This window comes from Lissotriton helveticus, chromosome 1_1 (genome assembly GCF_964261635.1).
Source record: "Lissotriton helveticus chromosome 1_1, aLisHel1.1, whole genome shotgun sequence".
NCBI lineage: Eukaryota > Metazoa > Chordata > Amphibia > Caudata > Salamandridae > Lissotriton > Lissotriton helveticus.
Window position 1 is genome coordinate 629706637 of NC_136057.1, and position 21139 is coordinate 629727775.

Below are 21139 nucleotides of genomic sequence, written 5' to 3' on the forward strand. Positions count from 1 at the left end.
GGATGTTTAAAGTTTACACCCCAAGCCAGGCCAGCGTATCTGGAAGGGGGGCACTTGAGCAGAACAATAATACCCCTTTCTTTCCTATTCGATGGTAAACTTGGCCTTTTCGATAAGGAGAACCTAGTCTTCAGCACTGAAAGGGTTAATTTAATACCATGGAGCTTCAGCATTGTGTGTGGTAGGCGTGTGGGTGAAGGGGCGTGTGGGGTGGAATTAAAATATGTATGGAAATTAGGGTGGGGGATATTACACTTGGTGTAACAACATGTCCTAATTATCAAAAGGTAAACGCAGAAATAGGCGAAGCGTCATTTATAAACCCTTCTGCTCCACTAAGCTACTTGGGTTTTCAGTTAAGGTAAGGTTTTTGGATTCCATGTACTAGGGAGTAAGTCGGTGAATTGTAAATTATAAGAAAACGTGCCCAAACGTGAACAGTACTCTAAGGACAGATTTACCATTACTTTAGACGGCAAGGACCCTCTGTCTGCTATAACGGTGAAAACAACAAACATATGAGAGCTTTCACTGAATATTTTGTCAGAAATTCGGGAAGTAGAGCTATTTTCTGAAGTGCGCTGGGCTTACTTCTGTTCACATTACAAATGCCAATAAAATAAAACAAGTGTAGTTATTTGGGTAATCAATTCTTTGTGATTAAGAGAGCTTTGAAACCGCAAACCGTGGTACTAGGTGCTATGTAAAACTCAAGTTAATTTTTCTCCTTTCATTGCAACATAAGAAATGCCTCGATGTGCCTACTTGTAAATCTTTGGACAGCACCAGTTTGTCCATTTGTCTTTAATAAGTAATTTATGATGAGCACGTATTTTATGGTTTAAGATTTATCCTCTTAACATTTACTAAGAAATTGTGTATAGGGCAGGCACTGCCCGTGACTGACAATGTTTGGCGAGGTGAACTGTTTGTAAGCGCTCTCCATTTCAAAAGGTGAAGGAACCATGTCACGTGCAGATAGATGGCTTTGGGCCTGATGTATCAGGGCTTTTACCGGTCTCAAACGGGTCGAATGTCCCCGTTTGCGAACGGTACAAAGCCTTTTGGGATGTATCAACCCAAAAGGCATTCGCAAAACAGGTAATTGCAATTTTTGCTATTACCTATTTTGCGAATGCAGTGAGGGAATCGCAATTTGCGATTCCCTAACTGCAATGCAAGAAGCATTCTCAGAATGCAACTTTGCATTAAGGAATCTCAAATTACCACCCACTTCAAGTTGGTAGTAAGTTGGTAGTAATTTGCAAATCCTTAGAAAAATGCACAGAATTGCATTTTTCCAAGTGCCATGTGGCGCATATGTGTGCCCCATATGTGCACACATGGCATTTTTGGGGGTGCATCAGGGTGGCCTTTTGGCCCCTATCACCCTTGGAATTGCATTCGCAATTTGCGATTCCCTCTTTGGTAATCACAAATAGCGAATCGCAATTTGCGATTCGATATTAAGGAATATTTAGGAATTATGACACTAATAAACAAAAACTCCAGACTAACAGCACAAGAGTGCTACGCCGATTAGGATGGGAGACTGTTAATAACAAGCTTCAAACGGGACGACGAAAAGATCCATATAGCCAACATCTACGGGCCAAACACGGACAACAGCGCCTTTTGGGAAGAGGTCGAGAACAGGCTGAACACCCTCCCCACCGATGATCTACTGATCGTAGCGGGGGACCTTAATCAGGTACTAGATCACGACATAGATAGACATCCTCAACGAAGCAGCAACTGCACGCATACACAAAACACTCTTAAAAAGCTGTGCGCCAAATTGCAACTTAGAGACCCCTGGAGACTACAGCATCCTGACACTAGGGACTATACCTTTTACTCACACCCACACAACTCACACAGCAGGATCGACTACATCCTCATGTCTTCCACGCACACACACCTCATCAAACATACTGAAATTGCACCAAGAACAATTTCAGATCATTCCCATATCAGCCTAACGTTAAATGGGCGCCATAACAAGAACATTAGCCGCCGTTGGAGGTTTAACAATGACATTCTAAAAGAATAAGCAAATGTAACCAGTATAGAAGAGGCCATAAAGGAATACCTTAAACACAACGATACCCCAAATGTAGATAAGGGAATACTCTGGGACGCCATGAAGGCCACAATCAGAGGCACAGTCATAGACATAAAGGCAAGAATGAATAAAGACAGAAACAAGAGGGTACTAGAATTAGAAAATGAGATCAAGGACCTAGAGGGGACCCATAGCTCCAATTTATCGGACAAGAACACACTTACTGAACTGACCAGCAAGAAATGTGAGCTCAACAAAATACTAAGCGAAAGGGCAGGTATCTGGATAAACAAGTACAAAGCCATCAACCTATGTGCAGCAAATAAAGCTGGTAAACAACTAGCCTTATACCTAAAAAGCAAACAAAGGCAACACACAATAGCAGCAATAACTCAAACCAACAAGACCTCACAAACATCAAACAAAGAAATACTCAGGGTCTTTAAAGAGTTCTATGAAGATCTTTACAGTAAGGACGAGGATCTGAATAAGGATGGGGGAGCTAGCCTACTAGACAAATTATCCCTACCTAAACTGACAGATGAGCAAAGAACCACACTAGAGCAAGACATCTCCGAGGCAGAAATAGACAAAGCAGTGGCATCCCTAAAAGACAATGAAGCACCAGGGCCGGATGGGTTTACGGCATGCTTTTACAAACAGTTTCTTCAGCTAATTAGACCAACAATGAGGAAAGTCTTTAGTCACTGTATCATGGAAGGGAGAATGACGCTCTCGATGGCAGAAGCTAACATAATAGTCATCCCAATAGAAGGCAAAGACGCACACCACCCGCAAAACTACCGACCTATCTCCTTAATTAACGTAGACTGCAAGATTTATGCAAAGGTCCTAGCAGTCAGGCTAAATGCACAGCTCCCAAAGTTAATGCACAACTCGCAGGTGGGCTTTCTGAAGAATAGAATGTCTCACGATAACACGAGACACATATGCCACCTACTAAACCACTCAGCAACAAACACTAATCCGGCAGTGATGATTGCCCTAGATGCCGAAAAGGCTTTTGACAGAGTGTCTTGGCCTTTCCTCGAACAGTGCATGCTAAAATTTGGACTAGGAGATAAAGTATAGGAGAATGGTGATGGCCCTATACAATGGCCCAAAAGCCCGGGTGGTCATCAACGGGGGCACCTCGGAACCTCTTACCCTGCAGCGAGGAACCAGACAAGGATGTCAGCTATCCCCAGGACTCTTCCTACTCTCCCTTGAACCACTCCTTACAATGATTAGAAATAACACAGAAATAAAAGGAATCCCACTCAAAGGTAACACGGTCAAACTTGCTGCATATGCAGACGATATACTCTTCACAACGGAAGAACCGGGCACCTCAATAGAAGCCCTAATGAACACCATTGATACATACTCACGGGTAGCTGGATACAAACTCAATAAGGACAAATCGGAATGCAAACCTCTAAACGTTCACACAACAAAAGGTGTTTTAGGTAACTCTGGACTGGCCTGGCAGAAAGGTTATATAATATATCTGGGTATCTACTTCGGAAGAGATCTAAAATCGACTCTTGACCAGAATGAAAAAACACTGCTGGACAAGTTAAAGAATAGAACCGATTCATGGTCACCAAAATACATTAGCTGGTGGGGTAGAGTAGAAACAATAAAAATGATGCTAACACCCATGGTCAACTACCTGTTCAGCATGCTCCCACTTACACTTACAGAAGATTTCCACAAGAAATTAGACATATTAATAAACAAATTCCTCTGGAGGGACAAGAAAGCCAGAATAACTCTACAGAAACTAAGGCTTAATAAAAACCTGGGGGGACTTAATTTAACCAACTATAAGACTTTCCAGACAGCATGCGTAGCTAGACAGGGGATACACTGGCTGACACCACAGCAGAATTACACGCCGGTATGGTTTGAGGTAGAGAGAGCAATGCTAAATGGCCTAGCCCCCTTAGCCCTACTCACGGCAAACAAACACCCCGAGCCTAACAACATAATACTCAAAAACACTAAGAATGCCTTACTTAAAGTAGACAAAAAAATGGAGAAGAGTATTAGGAACACAAAATGGGAATCTCTCTGGACAAACACCAAAATAAAATACAGGATAAAACACTTAGATTTAACTCATGGGCGAATAAGGGAATCTCCACCCCGAGCAAGCTAGAAGAGAATAACAGCCCACTCACCTTCACCAACCTAAAACAAAAACATAACCTCCCAGACATAGAATTCTACAGCTTCCTAAAAATAAGGGCGGCCCTTACAAGGGCAGACCTTAGCAAAGAAGTCCCGTCAATCCTCCAATACATGACTAAACTAAACAAAATCGGTCACCAAACATCGCACTTATACAAACTCCTGAGCCGGAGCACATCGAGATTAAATAACAAAACAATCAATTACTGGGAAACTCAGCGTAACAGCCCTTTTAGCGAGACTGAAAAGCAACAGCTATGGACATCTGCGTCAAAGAACAAAGTCACACCAACCCTAGCCCAGACAAAATACTGGCTCCTCCACAAAACCTTCTGGACCCCGGCACGCCTAGCAACAGTCGGTCTCCGTAATAATGACTTTTGTTGGAACTGCCATGAACAGAAGGGAGACTTGGCACACCTCATTTTTCACTGCCCCAGAGTTAGGACCTTTTGGGAGAAAGTCAGGGATTTCATACACAACATCCTAGGATACTCACCACCTATACACTTCCATAGTGTAGTCACGTCGTTCATGGAGCCAGAACTCCAGTCACAAGATGATAGCCATCTGTTAGACCTCCTGTTCACAGCGGCGGTAAAAACAATTCTTTCCAACTGGAAAGACACAAGGAAAGCGACTTTCAAGACCTGGTTCAACTGGATAACTTTCCTAAGGGGGGCGGACAACATAACTTTAAAATACTCCCCCGAGATGCACTCAAAAGGAGAGATGTGGCACACACTAGACAGCTTCCTTGGATCTCATAAGCCGCCTTAGGCAGAAAGCACATCTCCAAAATATTGTATCTATCCACCTCCCAACACAAAACTAGGGGACCTTGGTATTAACTAAATACCACTTTCCTATCTCTCATCCTTTCTTTCTCTACCTTTTTCTTTTTCCTCGCTCGAAGGTAATGCAATATGTCTCCACTCTAGTAAAGCCGCGGGCCACGAATAGTTACTTTTTTTTTTTTGATGCATTAACATATGTTGTGTAAGCCAAATGTAACTGCAACAGCACAATAACAATGTCCTACATTACCTTCTCTTTCTCTGTATTGTATACTAAAAAATGTATTTTCTAATAAACATTGTTGAAATTAAAAAAAAGAAAGGTGTTACCCCGAAATCGGTGATAGGATGCTTGTTTTTGGTCCACAGAAGACCTAGCTTGGCAGTTCAGGCTGGACTGTTCGCATGAGGAACAGAGTTGAGACTGATTTGCATATGGCCATGTCTTAACTTGGGTGGCGAAGTGAGCAAAAGAACGATGATGGGTTCAACCCAGATCTAATAGAGACTGAGGGTGAGGGTCTGAAATGTTTCAGCGCTCCGTCCATCATCTTATTGTGTTTGCTTGTAATACGCCCAAAACCATCCAACTGGTATCAAATATTACACTAACAAAAAGCCAGACCTATTTTTTTTTGCACGTTTGTTTTGCAACGGCACGATAGATGTTATGTTGACTAGTTAGTTATCCCTAATGTATACACCGTTTAAGCTATTCTTTTTACACGTATCATAATGATGACTGGAGGATTATTCATACTGTTGATTTTATTCGTAGGAACCCCATCACAGTTGGCCTGTGCCTAATGTTTACTGTTTCTTCCTGCCTAGGTCATGACCTCAATTCCAAAGATTCCTGTCCCAGTAATTGCCATGGTTAATGGGCTGGCTACAGCAGCGGGCTGCCAACTCGTGGCAAGCTGTGATATGGCAGTAGCAAGTGAAACATCTAGATTTGCTACTCCTGGGGTGAATGTGGGGCTGTTCTGTTCAACACCAGCAGTTGCCCTAGGAAGATCTGTTCCTAGAAAGGTAAGCCAAAGGCGGTCAAAGGAAACTATTTCATTAGAAGGAAACTAAATATGCTGAGTTCACAAAGCGTATAAGCCATGTTTTTTTAAAATTGTGGTGAAATCACATGCTAATTGATCTCTTCATGTGAGTGACTAACTAAAGGCCACATGTATCAAACATTTTTGTATTCACAGACGGGATGGTTCTCAGAAGCGGCCCGTTTGCAAACGTAAAAAAATAATCTTATATGTATCAAATCCTGTTTTATGATTCGGTAACCTGTTTTTTTTTTTACCACAGTCTTGCAGTTAAGTTGTACTCGAAATAACGTGGGTTATTGCCACACAACTGAGTAGCATTCATATTATCAACCTTCAAAGTGTGAAAAGCCGAATTGACTATTAGGAAATTTGGATCTGTAACTTTAAGCTTTCTCACAGATTTGGTACAATTACAAAGTATCACCAGATGGATAGAGGTTCAGCAGGCTGTGGAAACGGGGTTCACACAAAAACAAATCTCACAATGGAAACAAACCTATCTTCTAATGGGCAAGCAATCCCCTGATAATATAAGCATTCAATTATTAAGCACTGCTCTGAAGAGCTGGAGAGAAACTCCTACCAAAACACCTGCGGACCAGCTTTATGTTCCGGCCTTTGCACCTGGTTGAATTTCCTAGCCGAGAGGGTTTACCACGACTGTGCTGCTGCGTTCCAAGAAGAATGGTGGAATACTGATAGAGGGAGACCTCTATTACTCGGATACTTTTAGAATGCTGCAAGACCTAATTTGAAAATAATGGAATCCCAAACGGACAATTCTGACAATATTCATAAAATATGGTATACTAAAAACACCTTTTGAGATAAGTGGAATGCGTTAGACCCAGAACTAATACATGAAATTCGGCAGTTGATGTACACAAAGAACTGTGGAGAAAAAACCTATCTTGTTTTATAAAGCAATACTTAGTATGACAAAACTCCAGACAGCTGAAACAAGAACAAAATGGGAAACTGATTTAGGTAAAGAACTAAAAACTGGTGGTAGATCTTAGCACTCACTCAAACATGAGCTCTTGAGAGACATCAACTTTAAAGACGCATAATTAAATATTTTACATTAAACGTTTCTCACTCCCAGGAGACTTTGCCGAATATGACACATCACCATAAAAACCCAGAGGCACACAAGTAAAGTTTTTCCACATGGCCAGGACTGCCTAGATGATATGCAGTACAGGGGAAAGATCACAGAACAACTAGAATCTACCACAGAGTGCTCTATATTACAAACAACAGAAGGGGTCTTATGGGGTCTATTTCAGCATCCTACAAAAAAGCTACAATGGTTCCATTGTTTATGAACAATCGCTTATATGCTTCAGAATAAATAATAAAAATTATTTAGATGCTAAATTTGCACATGAGAGTGGGCTGGCACACAAGAGGCAAACAATTTATGCAGAGTCGTATGAATTTACTCTTTCTCTGAATCACATTTTTTCATGCAGCTGTCTACAATTCGATAAAAACAATGTGACGATAAGTTAAGTGACAAAGGTGCCCAAGTGACATGGGTTGCCTTTAGAATATGCAACTGATTTAGAATAGTTTGATGCAGTGATGAATCGTAATTACTGGTAGTATCCCATCGCCTGGTTGAGACGCATTTTCACAGTCCCTGTTAGCTCGGAGTGCTTCTGTCTCTCTGCCACCATCACTGCAATAAACTATTCTGAATCAGTTGCAGATCCTAAAGGCAACCTTTTGGTGCCACCAGCTATCTTCCTACACTTTAAGAAATGTAGGCGCCTGACGTTGACTACAGTCCCGTCTCTCAACCTTTCGGTCCATTGATTGACCCCTTTACAATTATATCGGCTGTCTGGTTATTGCCCTGTCCTGAAGAAGACCCACCATGATGGTTTGTTAGTCACGCCTAGGTCAGGGTCAAAACGTCGACAATCCATAGAGGTCCAGTCTCACCGGGGTCTCTGGGTCTAAACTGCAAAACAATCTCGCACTCTAGCAGAGACACTTGATTGATCAATTTACTGGCTGTATCGAAGTATCACTCTTTTTGTATATCTTGTACATAGAATATATGTCTTGTTTTCACCAATGTGTGTATAACACTGAGTCACCCATGTCACTTGAGCACCTTTGTCACTTAACTTATCGTCACCTTGTTTTTATTGAATTGTAGACAGCCGCATTAAAAAATAGGATAAATTGGATTCAGAGAAAGAGTCAATTCTTAGGACTCTGCATAAATTGTTGGCCTCTTGTGTTCCAGCCCACTCTCATGTGCAAGTGTTGCAACTAAATTATTTTTATGATTTATTCTGGAGCGTATAAGCAATTGTTCATACCAGACTGAACCATTGTTGCTTTTTTGTATAGATACCCAGGTTCTGGGGGACACAGGGTTACCCCATTGTTATTATATCATATTTCAGCATCCTATGCAGAAAAAGGTAAGCTCTAGATTCATTGATTTAGCCCTCCTTTGCCGACATTAGACATGTCCTTGAAATCGTCTAATGCCCCCGCAATTGACATTGGAGGTAGTGGTACCAAAAAAGCACTGAGGTTGAAAGTATTACTCTGTCCCAAGAAAAAGCAAAAGGACTTAGGAGAAACCCCCATAGGTTACCAATGAGATAAAGTGTTATTGTCCTTTCCATCAAAGGAAGGTGCCACAACATTGGAAAGTGACCCATAAAATGTACCATACATATTATTATTGCCAGCAGTGTAACTGACCTGACGTGGAGTCTGCACATGCTGCTGAAAGGATGTAATCGCCCCTGAATAGCATAGGGAACCTCTCCCCCACACACACTAAGACCTCCCTCTGCAAAGTATGAAGCAGCTATCCTGTCTGTAGGGCAGCTGAAAATTCACAATGTCACTGCCCCCACAGCCCACACAAAACCAAACACCAATTATCATATCCTAAAGCTATTTGTTTAAACTGTTGAATACAGTTTAGATTATATTAAAACAAAACAGAAGTTCTGCTTTGGAAAACGTGACAGGGAGACCAATGTCAATATAATTATATAGGAAATAATTGTGCCTCGTATTGCAAAATAAGACACTAATGATGTGCTATAACAGTATAGGTAACACCCACTGTGTAAGTACTATATGATGTAATTTTGACAGTTCTGCTATGGAATGGCTCATTGAAAATGGAATGTATAAAGCAGTCATTGTACAATTGTAACATGATATTTAACATATGCAACTATACAAAATATTTTTTTAAATACCTTCAGACGTCCCCTGTAAGGCTTATGTGTCACTTGTGTTTGGTATCCCTGCCCCTCAAAGGCCTAGTTTCACTTCGGGCGCCATGTCGTGTTAGCTCCAATTGTATAGGAGCCTCTTGGCTCAAAACGGAAATATGCCCTTGTCAGAAAAAAAGAACAGGCAAGTATGGTTCACTCCTTTTCTTGCGAATTTTATACACATTTATGATTTCATAAAGAATGCATACATATGTAGTGGGGTTTTGAGTCGGCCAGCTTCAGACATCGATCTGTTCAAAAGTCATTCATGTTCTGCTTCTGCCAGTGACAGCATGTAACATTAGAAAATGGGTCAGCCCTTGGTCTGTTGCCCTGTGAATGATCATATTTGCCTGACCAGTTATGCGCATCCACCTGAAAAAGAGTGCACTACTTCGCCAAGTCTGGTGGGCCAGTCTTGTAGATTTCATTTTTCTCCTTGTATAGGTCCCTTTTCATTTATTTCTCCGTATCATTTCTTTTCTTATTATTTTATGTTTAATAGAACATCTGGCTGCTCTCCAGACACTGCTGTTGGGCCACTCGCCTTTCATACATTACATCAGCAGTGTGCCTCACCCTTATTGACTATGCCTTTTAAAACAGATGGCCTTCTTGAAATGGTATTATCCATAGTCTATCATTGTGTTGCTGTCCCAGGATTGCCACCATGTTTAGAAGCAACATATAGCCATCTTAGGTCAGTACAACAATGACACATTATGCACACTATCATTCCATGATGGCTGCCCAGGGCAATGTTTATGGAGTGGCCATCCTTGAATGGTATTGTGCATAGTGTGTCTTCGTTTTTACAATTCCTAAACGGCAGACATGTTGTTTGTAAACATGGTAGCCATGTTAGAATTTAAAATAATGATAAACTATGCATAATACCCTTTCAGGATGGCCTTCCACAGTTGTTTTTTTATTTTATCCTTAGTTTCCATTGTAGTCTCATGCGCGCCATGTGCTTGTTTTTTCTGCTTTTATTTTTTAAATGTATCTTGCATATGCTTGTTGAGCTTGTGTGTGTGTTTGTTTTTTAGTGGATGGGTTAGTAGGTGAATGCTGGAATCAGTTGGTGAATAAATTAATGAATGAGTATAAGGTTAAGTTGCAAAGATTACGTTGAATGACTTATTGAGTGTCTAAACTCGCCAGTCGCTGAAGAAGTACCTTTGGTTATAAGCCATATATCCTTTGCCATTGCCAATACTTGATTGTAAAAGATTACCTATGCTATGCAAATGTAGCCCGGTTCCACCTGCCTGCAAGAAGAACGAGGCGAGTGGACCCTATTCTACGAGCTTAAGACTTACCAAAGTGAGTAAATGGTATTTTTTTCCTTTTTTACAGGTTGCCTTAGAAATGTTATTTACTGGCGAGCCCATATCAGCTAAGGATGCCTTACTCCATGGACTTTTGAGCAAAGTGGTGCCTGAAGACATGCTGGAAGAAGAGACCATGAAAATTGCAAAGAAAATATGTTCAACCAGCCGGTCTGTTGTTGCTCTAGGGAAGGCCGTTTTCTACAGACAAATGACACAAGGTGTTGTTTCTGCATATGAAATAGCATCAGAGGCCATGGTGGATAATTTGTCACTTAGAGATGGAAAAGAAGGCATTGAAGCTTTCTTTCACAAGCGTAAGCCAATTTGGACCCATAAAATGGAATGACTTGAAACAATGTGAAAAGAAAAGTCGTTTTCATATGTGCCTATTGCCTGATTAAAGAGGTACCATATTACATAGATACCGTTATGGCATTTAAGACTGAAATATTTCTATTGCATTCAAGTTATTTTTGTCTCTGAGAGCTCAGTCATTTACAGAACAGGAACATTCTTGAAAATCGATTAAGATTTTTGAAGCTTTCATTTAGTTTCATTGTTCTCCATAGCTTTAAACACGTGAAATAAGAAAAAGTCAAAATATTAGCATAATAGAACTTGAGGAAGATAATGATCCTATTAATGTTCTGGGGTCATCTTAGAACATTGTTTAGAACATTCCTGACAAAGACTAGCAATGGAATTTTCAACGAGACTCCTAGTTGCTTATTCAGAGTCCTTATCTCATCTGTGAATCCTGGCGTTTCCCCATATTCTTTATAGTGTCTACATATGTAGGTAATTTCCATTTTGCGATTCTCAAATAGCGATTTTTAAGGAATCGCTATTTGAGAATAGCAAAATGGAATGTAGGTAATAATTCACAATTTGTTTGCGAATCTCTAACATTCTTTATTTGCGATTAGCAAATTACGAATCGCAATTAAGGAATGAGTGTCCCATTCATTCCTATGGGCCAAAATGCCAAATTGCGATTTTCTGTGAGAAAATCGCAATTTGAGAATCGCAATTACAAGGGTGCCAGGGTATCCAAAGGACACCTGTTGCACCCCTGGAATGTGCCTGTAAGTACATGTGGCGCACATACATGCCCTAAGGGCATGTCTGTGCGCCACATGGCACTTTGAATTTTTTAAAAAAATGCATTTTTAAAGGAAATCGCAAAATACCATCTACTTGAAGTAGGTGGTATTTTGCGATTCCTTATGCCAAAATCGCAATTTTTAAGGCACCCCTACAAAATTGCGATTCCTTAAATGCTATAAGCAAAATAAGGAATCGCAATTTTAACGATTCCTTATTTTGCTAAGTGCCACCTACATACCAAAGGGGCGTTTGCGATTCGCAAACGCCGAAATTCGGCAAATTTCAGCGTTTGCGAATCGCAAACGCCTACCTACATATGCCCCCAAGTGTGTTACAATTTATGTGAGAAATATTGATGTGAGCCATTCCAGATCTGTTGATTATTGTGGTATGCTATTTTCTCAAGGGACTTAACAACAATACTGGAGTCATTACTATGACTATTAAATTATGTTCTAAATAATACTGTAAATTCCATAATTTCTAGTTTTGTGTCAAAACTGGCTTAGCCTATTTGCCACACTACTTTGTTGAATATTTCATTTCGGGAAACAAAAATGCTTTATAGGTCCATTGTTTCGGTAAATTCCTAGATTGTTTATAATGTGTGTTCTTTTGTGAGAGCCCTTGAAAGACAGACCTTACTTCCTTAGTGCCTTAGCAAGAAATCACAAAATCCCTCTGTAAGGAAATAAGATGTTCGAGGCATGTGAGCTGTAGATCACATGCTTTGCATACTCCTCCCATCTAGTGTTGGGTCCAGATGTTTGCAAGTTGTTTTTCTTTGAAGAAGTCTTTCCAATCACAAAGTAAGGTGACTCCTCCTCTCAGTGATAGTGCGCATGGGCATCAACTCCATTGTTAGATTGTGTTTTTCCTCCATCGGGTTCGGACGTGTATTGCTGCGGTCCGGTTCGAAACCGTTCCTCGGGTACTCCTCGCTGCACAATCTACTTATCCTTTACGGTATTTTTTTACATTTTTTAACTTGTTTGTATTGAAAACCGCATCCACTGCAATAAGTACCAGGGAAATGCATATACAATTAAGGCTCTTATAAGCAATATACAATCTGCGATGCCAACTGTCCCATATTGTTCACAGACAGTCTCACCATCATGTGAGTGTGCTATTCATCTATTATAACAGTGCAAATGCCGTTTATATTTTTATGTTTGTAGGACCTATACTCCCCATAACAATTAAACAACACTTATGATCCCAACTAGCAAATTAAGTTCCCTCCCCAAACCAACTCCTACCCCCTCCCCTACCTACGTGACAGCGGCAGACAGGTAACCCAACCTAATTAATCTTAGTAGTAGTAGTAGTAGAAAGCTGGTGATGTACTCATAACTAGCATGTGAATCACGCATTCATGGTGTGAGAAGGTATATGAAACGGCGGCTCTTCAGGATGTGTAGCGACTAGTATGGTGCTCTGTGTGCCATGCGCGCTATCCGTCTCGCTCTCATTCATTGTTGTGGACATTGAGGTTAACATGTGCCCCCATTCCAGGAGATCACTCTCCACATTATCATCAGTCCGCACTATCTTAAGACGACACTCCTCGGCTACCACCCATTCCCGTAGGTCTTCCCTCTATTTTTTCCATGCAGGCGGACCTGGTTGTACCCAGTGAATAGCTATTCATCGTTTTGCTAGGACCAGACCCAAGAGTGTGAACCTATAACGCATCTTCGTCCCTTTCTTAGGTATCAGAAGTACTCCAAGTATGAAGTGCTTTATGGAGACATCTGTGCGCATCGCAGTCACCATGTCGAGAGACTGCACCACTTGGTGCCAGTACCGCTGCAGATGGGGGCTGCTCCAGACCATATGTAGAAATGTAGCTGGATCTGTGTCACACCGAGGGCACGTGGAGGATACCCCTGGCGTAAATAGAGCCTGGTGCTGGGGGGTCAGATATGTGCGGTGAAGGTAATAAAATGTAATTAGTTTAAATTGTGCATTACTGGTAGCCTCAGCTATCTGTGCTAATGCTCTCCTCCATTCGTTAGCAGTCAAAGGGGTTGGAAGGTCCTCTTCCCAGCGTGGCCTAACCCTGTCCCTCAACGGTATTGTTTTCGATCGCGTATCCCATTCTTCGCGTATCGTATAGGTTTATAAAACTCTTTTCGTTCTGGAAATTCATTGAAGGCCGTCAGGCCTAGCCATGTCGGTCCACCTCGCAATCGATGGATCGGACTCCATTTAAATTCTGTCCCAGGTGCCACGCAAAGTTTCAGCACTCAGACTCACACGAAGTGTGCAACTTGTGCTTATCTCCAGAGCACAACGAACAGTACTGCGACGCGTATAGATCTTTCCGATCAAATTAAACGATCCATGACCGTCAGGCTCGAAGTCACAAAATGCAAAGTCAAAACATAGGCTCCATTCGGACCTCTTCGGAGAAGATTCTGAATAAGAGACTTAAAATACACTAGGCGCTGAGGAAAAGTGTTTTTCTGATTAGCATCATCTGTACCGGGACTCCATTGTTTTTTCATTGCCATCTCGTGTCAAACACTTCCACACGATGATCGGCTCAAGCTGTTGCGTGTACTCCCAGACAACGCACCTACAGTGTACGATGCCATCCGACATCTGCATCGCCTTTCTTCCGAAATTCATTTGGATGAAAGCAGCTGGTCCCTCACCGGCTGGATCTGGGGCCTCCTTTCCCAGTGGAGTTGGAGGGTCCTCATCTTCCTTGCCTTGGGAGTAGCTGTCCTGGTCTCCTGCTGTTTGTGCTTTCAGTGCCTGCCAGTGCTCTGTACAATGTGTGTCCAGACCATCAAGCCTCCACCCTCAAACATTCACAACACCAATATGATGATGATGATGCTCCAACAAGAAACAGATGGTCTTATGAACACTGACATTTCTTAAAAGTATTTGCCACTCAATGGCAAAAGGAGGTTTTGAGGGAAAGTGTTTTTCTGATTAGCATCATCTGTACCGGGACTCCATTGTTTTTTCATTGCCATCTCGTGTCAAACACTTCCACGTGACCCACCTGGTCTTTTCAGTTCAACAGAAAGCCATGAGACACCCACGCCCTGTGTAAACAAGCTTGTTTTCCATCTCCTGCTCCCAGCCTGGTAAACATCCTTGACACCGTGATCAGGTTATGTAGACAATGGTCGGACTGTTGGGCCCTGATCAGGGTGATTAAACAATGACTTGAAGGACCGGGCTTTGATCAAGGCAATTGAACAAAGACCTGAAAAACTGAGCCTTGATCAAAGCCCAGTGAACAATGATCTGTGTACCAAGCCTTGACCAGGTCACTAACTACAAACATTGTCTGGATCTGGTTATCAACTCTAAACACTGCCCTGATAAAACAATGGTCTGACAGCCAAAAGACTGGGATGAAAAATGTATAAAAGGCTTGTAAGCTACAGAGTGAAGTAGCAGCCTCCTCTGTCTTGTCTCTGACTAGCTTGGGACTCTGTTCCATAGCCCGGGCTATTGAAATAAATCTGGGTTCCTCCTGCAGACGAAGGCTCCTGTGTCTCCTTTTACTAAGTATGGAAGGTATGGAAGACTAGGGCGGTTCCCCTGCCGCCGACACCCAGTAAGTGGGTTTAACCAGTTCTTCAAATGGCCCCTGAACAGGGACTCCACGAGCACGAAGGTCAGGCCCGGTGGGGGGGCGTGGCCAGCCGGGCAACATGGCGGACGGGATCTCCTAGAGCTCCATCCACGGGGCCCTGAATACTCCTGCATTTCTCCTGGATTGTGTACAGGGTTCCCTACGCCAAGAGGAAAAGGTGCCGGACTGGCTGCAGTCTCTATTGACCCAAGGCTAGGCTCTCCGGGAGGAGAGATGACGGAGGGACGACCCTCGGAAGGCGGGAAGACCAGAGGGCGCGAAGCCGGCCCGGGGCCTTGCCTGTGGAGCCTCCCCCTTGGAGCTGTAATACGGGAGGAGGCGTAGATAGCTGAGCCCGGCGATTGGCCAGCCCGAACTCTGATCGCGGCCCTGCCTACGGGGCCTTTCCCCCCTCTGGAGCTGGAGTGTGGGCGGAGGCGGAGTATTTGCGCCTGGAGGCCGGAGGGCGCGCGATCGGCCTGAGAAACCCCCCCTGCGAGGCCCCCCTTCTTTCCTCCACCCCCCTGAAGCCGTGGTGCGGGCGCAGGCGGTGAAGATCGCGCCCGGGGGCTGAGGGGTGTAGCGGCGACCCGAAACTTTGCCCGCGGAGGCCCCGCCTGGAGTCTGCGTGTGTGAGGAGGCGAGGTGACGGAGATCGGGCCTGGAGGCCGCGGGGTACGTAACTGACCTTGGGCCCTGCCTGCGGGGCCTTCCCTCGCCTGAAGCCGGCGTGTGAGTGGAGACGGCAAGGACTGAGCCCGGACCTGCGCTGCGGGGCTCCGGGCCTGGGCGGAGCTGGCGGCTGCAAACTGGTGAGAGGTCCCGGGCGCGAAGCCCTGTGTGAGGGTGATAGCGGAGACGGGCCCGGAGGCGTCTGCTGCAGGCGGAGGAACTTTGATGCTACACAGAAGTGGTGGTAAGGAGTGGGGGGCCCTCCACCCTAAGCATTGGTAGAGCGGGCAGCGGAGGTGTAGGCCCGGCTGCCACCTGGCCTGGGCGGGACTGGTGCCAGAAGGGAACTCTGCAGCAACAAGTGCGCCTGGACTGCATAGCGCCTGGAGGGCCTCGGGGAGTGGCAGCAGACCCCCGGCACCCTATTTCATTACGGACACGATCCGCTCACAGACAGGCGCCTGACGGCTGGGGATGGTGGCTGCCGCCTGGCGTTGCTGGTGAGGTGCGGGTCCCTTGCTTGGGTGCTGGATAACGTAGGCGTCCCCCGCTGCTACCGGTGGAGGCCCTGACGCTCGGTGCTGGAGCCGGGTGACGGGGACAAGCACAGCAGCCTGTGGATTGTGGCTGGTGAGGCAAGGGGCCAGAGTCGGGTCCCGGGGCTCGGTCCTTGGGTGCCATTTTGCGCTGGGCACCATTTTGCGCTGGGCGCCATCTTACCTACACTGTGTAGCCCTTGTCACCGGGCTGCCTCCCTGAGCCTGGGGAGAAAGCTGGACAGGGAGACTCTTGTGTGGCTGCACCTGGGACACCCGGAGAGTGGAGCATAGTCTGTGCCCCACTGACTTGCTGGAAGGGGGCTAGCACTGACCGGAGCCCCTGGGGCACGTGGCGCTTGGACTCTGGTCATTCCAGGCTGGATGCCTGGCAGCGGAGGAAGGACGGGGTAGCCATTGCCTTTGCCCCAAGCATTTTCGCCCCCCGGCTGGTGCGTGGCACTACCAGATTGAGTGCGGTAGACTCCCCCTCCGGACACCACTGGGCACGAAGACAGGGGCGTAAATTCCCACAGCGCAGCAGTTCGCAATGGGCAGACTACGGGAAAAGACCACCACGAAGCAGCAGGAAGCGAGTCGGGCTGATCGGACACCTGAGCAGAGGCAGGCAGCTGTGGAACCCGTGGCTGTCCTGGCGGCCAAGATGGACACGGTCCTCGCGGCGAGTGCATTGGCACCACGTTGGTGCAGACCAAGACGTCCCTGGAGGCGCGCTTGGAAAAGGTCACAACTGACTTCACATTACTGCATGCGGATCACCGCAAACTATCGGATTCTGTGGAGCTGCAGCGCCAGACGGTTCAGGAGTTGCAGCCGGTGGTGCGTAGTCACGCCTCAGCTCTACAGGACCTGGTCGACAGAGTGCATGCACTAGAGGACCGCGCGTACGATGCGGAAGGGTGCTCTCGGCGCAATAACGTCCCGGTGGTCGGCCTGCCGGAGGGAGAGGAAGGGAAAGACCCTGAGAGATACACTGAGGACTGGCTGCGGTCGTTCGTACCTGATGGAGTGCTGTCCCCGCATTTCGTGGTGGAGAGGGCGCACCGGGTGCCGGCGCAGGCCCCCAGACCGGGAGCCCGACATCGCCCATTCCTTTTCAAACTACTCAACTACCGCGACCGAGATACTGTGCTCCGTGAGACCAGGAAGCTGAGTGACCTTAGAGTGGGCAGTAGCCACGTGATGCTCTTTCCGGACTACACTGCAACAGTACAGAAACGGCAAGGCTCCTACGTGGCGGTGAAGAAACAGCTGCGGGAGTTGGGGCTGCCCTACTCCTTGTTGTTCCCTTCGCGCCTACGAGTGGTCACTAAGGAGGGCACGTGCTTTTTCGAGGCTCCGTCTGATGTCTGGGACTGGCTGGAGGAGACAGGACAATGGTCAGGGATGAGACCGACGGGACCAGAAAGCGGCGGCTGGCAGGAGCAGCGCCCCAGGAGACGGAGGAGAGGGAGAGGGGCCCGACGGGGCGTGGGCCCTGGTCCGGCGGCGCCCAGTCCGGAGAAGATGAGGCAAGAACGGCAGGAGGCACTCGAGGCGGTGGCAACGCTAGGAGTGGTGGACGCCAATGAAGGCACAGACTACAGGCAGCAGTTGGACATCCTTGCAAGTGGCTCGTCCTCGCCATCCACTGTGGCTTCAGACGACACTATCCTTCCTGCAGTGACCCCACAGACGGCGGACTATATTATGTGACCGGAAACCGGCCTGTAATGGACCGTCCTAGTGACTGTACACTTCCTGTTGCCTGTTATATCCTTTATGTGCTGGCTTTGCTATGCTTCCAGGGTTGGTTCTTGTCCCTGGTGACTTGCGCACGCATAGGCTGTGAGTTTGCTGAGTTTGTGTACATTGCGTAGCCGGGGACAGCCTTGCGATGTACTGATGGTGTGACTGTGCTCCACCGGCTGTCTGATATATCCTTTCTGTGTTGACCGGGGCATGTCACGGGGGCTGGTTCCTGTGCTTGGTGATCTGCGCAAGGCTAGAGCAGGGAGGTGCTGGGATGGCAAGGCTGCGGGGTGTTGCGCTGGCTGGGAGGAGCGGTTGGGCGCCTGATGCGCAGAGTGATATTAGGGGACGGAACGCACCGTCTCGTCACATCACAGTTGCCAATTGTACTGAACACATCTCAAGATATTCTAAGGGCCCCGGATAGGGGGAGAAATGGGAGTACTTGATACTTGTAACTTTCTGGTCACTGGCGACACGCCCACCTGGGCAACCATTAGGCTGACCTCCCACCTCTACTGAGGGTGGATCCTGTTGAAGTTTGGACGTATGCCCCTCCGGGGATTCGCCCTTTTAGTTACAAGGTTCTTTTTTCATTGTTTGTTTAGCATGGGGCACATTGACTTCCCCACTAGACACTGCCCGCTGCCCCCCTCCCCCCCCCCCCCCCCCGGGTCCTTCTCATGTCATGGTGCGGATAGGTTTCGCGCAGTTACATGACACACACTAATATCTTGACATGGAACATCCGGGGTATGCACACACCGGCGCGGCGCTACTCGGTTTTCTCCTATATGCAAAGGCACGGGGTGGGGATTGCCCTCCTTCAGGAGACACACATGACACAGATTGAGCTAGGCAAATTGCGTAGGCGCTGGCGGGGGGAAATACACGGCACCACCTTTTCAGCACACGCGCGGGGTACGTTGATATGGGTAAGAGCAGGTGTCCCCTTCAATTGTCAAGACGTGCACGCGGATCCTGAGGGTAGGTACTGCCTGGTGCGGGGAAGGTTAAATGGTCAGGAACTCTTGCTAGGCTCCCTGTACGCCCCCAACACGAATCAGGCCTCCTTTTTAGAGTCCCTAAACCAGGTCCTTCACCCATATGCTAGTATCCCTTGGTTGATAGGTGGGAATTTCAACATGGTGTTAGATGTCGGATTGGACTGCTCTTTCCCCGCGCTACGACCATGATGTCCACTGCGCAGGCGTTCAGAGGCTGGCTCGCACACTGGGGGATACAGGACATGTGGCGGATGCAGCACCCCGGAGACAAAGTATACTCATATTACTCCCCTGTACACGACCTACATGTCAGGCTGGACCGGATAGTTGGCTCACAGTCCCTGCTCCCCTTGCTTGCTGAGTCGGAATACTTGGGGAGGACACACTCCGACCACAACCCCCTACGGCTCCAGCTTACCTGGGAGGCGGATCGCCCACCTGTGCCTACTTGGAGGCTCCAGCCGGCTGCGCTGGAGGACCCTGAGTTTCGCTCCTCACTAGGTACAGTGGTTTTGAACTACTTTGACACTAATGAGGGGACTGCAAGCAGTGCGGCGGTGGAATGGGATGCACACAAATCGGTCATAAGGGGGCACTGTATGGGAACCTCATGGAATATTCGCAAGCAGCTGTCCACTTCCCTCACGCACTTGGAAAATGAGCTACTGCAGCACGAGAGGGAGGGCGAGGGGAGCGGGCCGCGATCACAAACCCTAGGTGACATGCGAGCTTCACACGTAACCCTTCTAGAACGGTTGCGGTGTCACAATTACGTGGCGCACACAGCCAGAACGCATGCCAAGGCAGATAGAGCCGGACGACTGCTAGCCTGGTTGATTCAAAAAGAGGGCCGGGGAACCCCAATCGGAGCTTTGCGCACACTGGGGGGGCGGATGGTATACACGCAGCGCGAGATACACCGTGCCCTGGTTGGGCACTACGTGCAGCTGTACCGGGTTCGGGGCACTGGTCCTGTAGGTGCGCTGGGAGATTTCCTAGACCTGGTCACCTTGCCGTTGGTTCCCGAGGACCATCAAGACTCCCTAGACGCACCCCTCACACTGGAGGAGGTGGGCGATGCGATCCAACAGGGAAGACACAGGGACCTGACGGCCTGCCAGCCAAATACTATAAAGCCTACAGAGACACCCTGGCTCCCTTACTCTTACGCACGTATAACGTGGCGATAGATGAGAGCTCACTCCCCACTTCCAAGCGAGAGGCGTTCCTGGTCTCTCTGCCCAAGCCTGATCGGGATCCAGTGAACTTGGGCTCGTACAGGCCGCTGGCAATGCTTAATGTGGACTACAAGATCTTAGCAAAGTTGCTGGCTAAACGGCTGGCGCCAGTGGTCCCACATCTGGTGCACGCTGACCAGAATGGATTTGTGCCGGCGCGGTCAACGTCCCTGAACCTCAGACGGTTCTTCAGAGTAGCAGCTGAAGCGGCGGGGAGGTGGCCGAGGGCAGGTTGCCTAATGATTGACCTGGAGAAGGCTTTTGACAGCCTGGAGTGGGGATACTTAGCTGAGGTGCTGGTGCGCTTTGGGTTCGGTGTGGACTTCCTGCAGATGGTTGACCTCCTCTATAAAAGACCTGTGGTGCGCGTGAGGTTGGGCCCATACATCTCGGAGGAGGTGGTGGTGGGCAGTGGCACCAGGCAGGGCTGCCCCCTGTCACCCCTTCTGTTCGCACTGGCCATAGAGCCTCTGGCGGCGGCACTGCGGCAGACCCTTAGCGCAGGCATTCCCTTAG

At 46.8% G+C, this 21139-nt stretch overlaps 1 protein-coding gene across 1 annotated transcript in view; it reads left to right on the forward strand.

Moving 5' to 3' along the window:
* ECHDC3 (enoyl-CoA hydratase domain containing 3) overlaps positions 1–11137 on the forward strand; it is a 285070-nt gene extending 273933 nt beyond the window's left edge. The window contains exons 4-5 of the mRNA XM_078654831.1: positions 5890–6090; positions 10733–11137. Of these exons, the coding sequence (XP_078510957.1) occupies positions 5890–6090; positions 10733–11053 (522 nt within the window). The 3' untranslated portion in view covers positions 11054–11137. The remainder of the gene's footprint in view (positions 1–5889; positions 6091–10732) is intronic.
* Positions 11138–21139: the final 10002 nt, after the last annotated feature.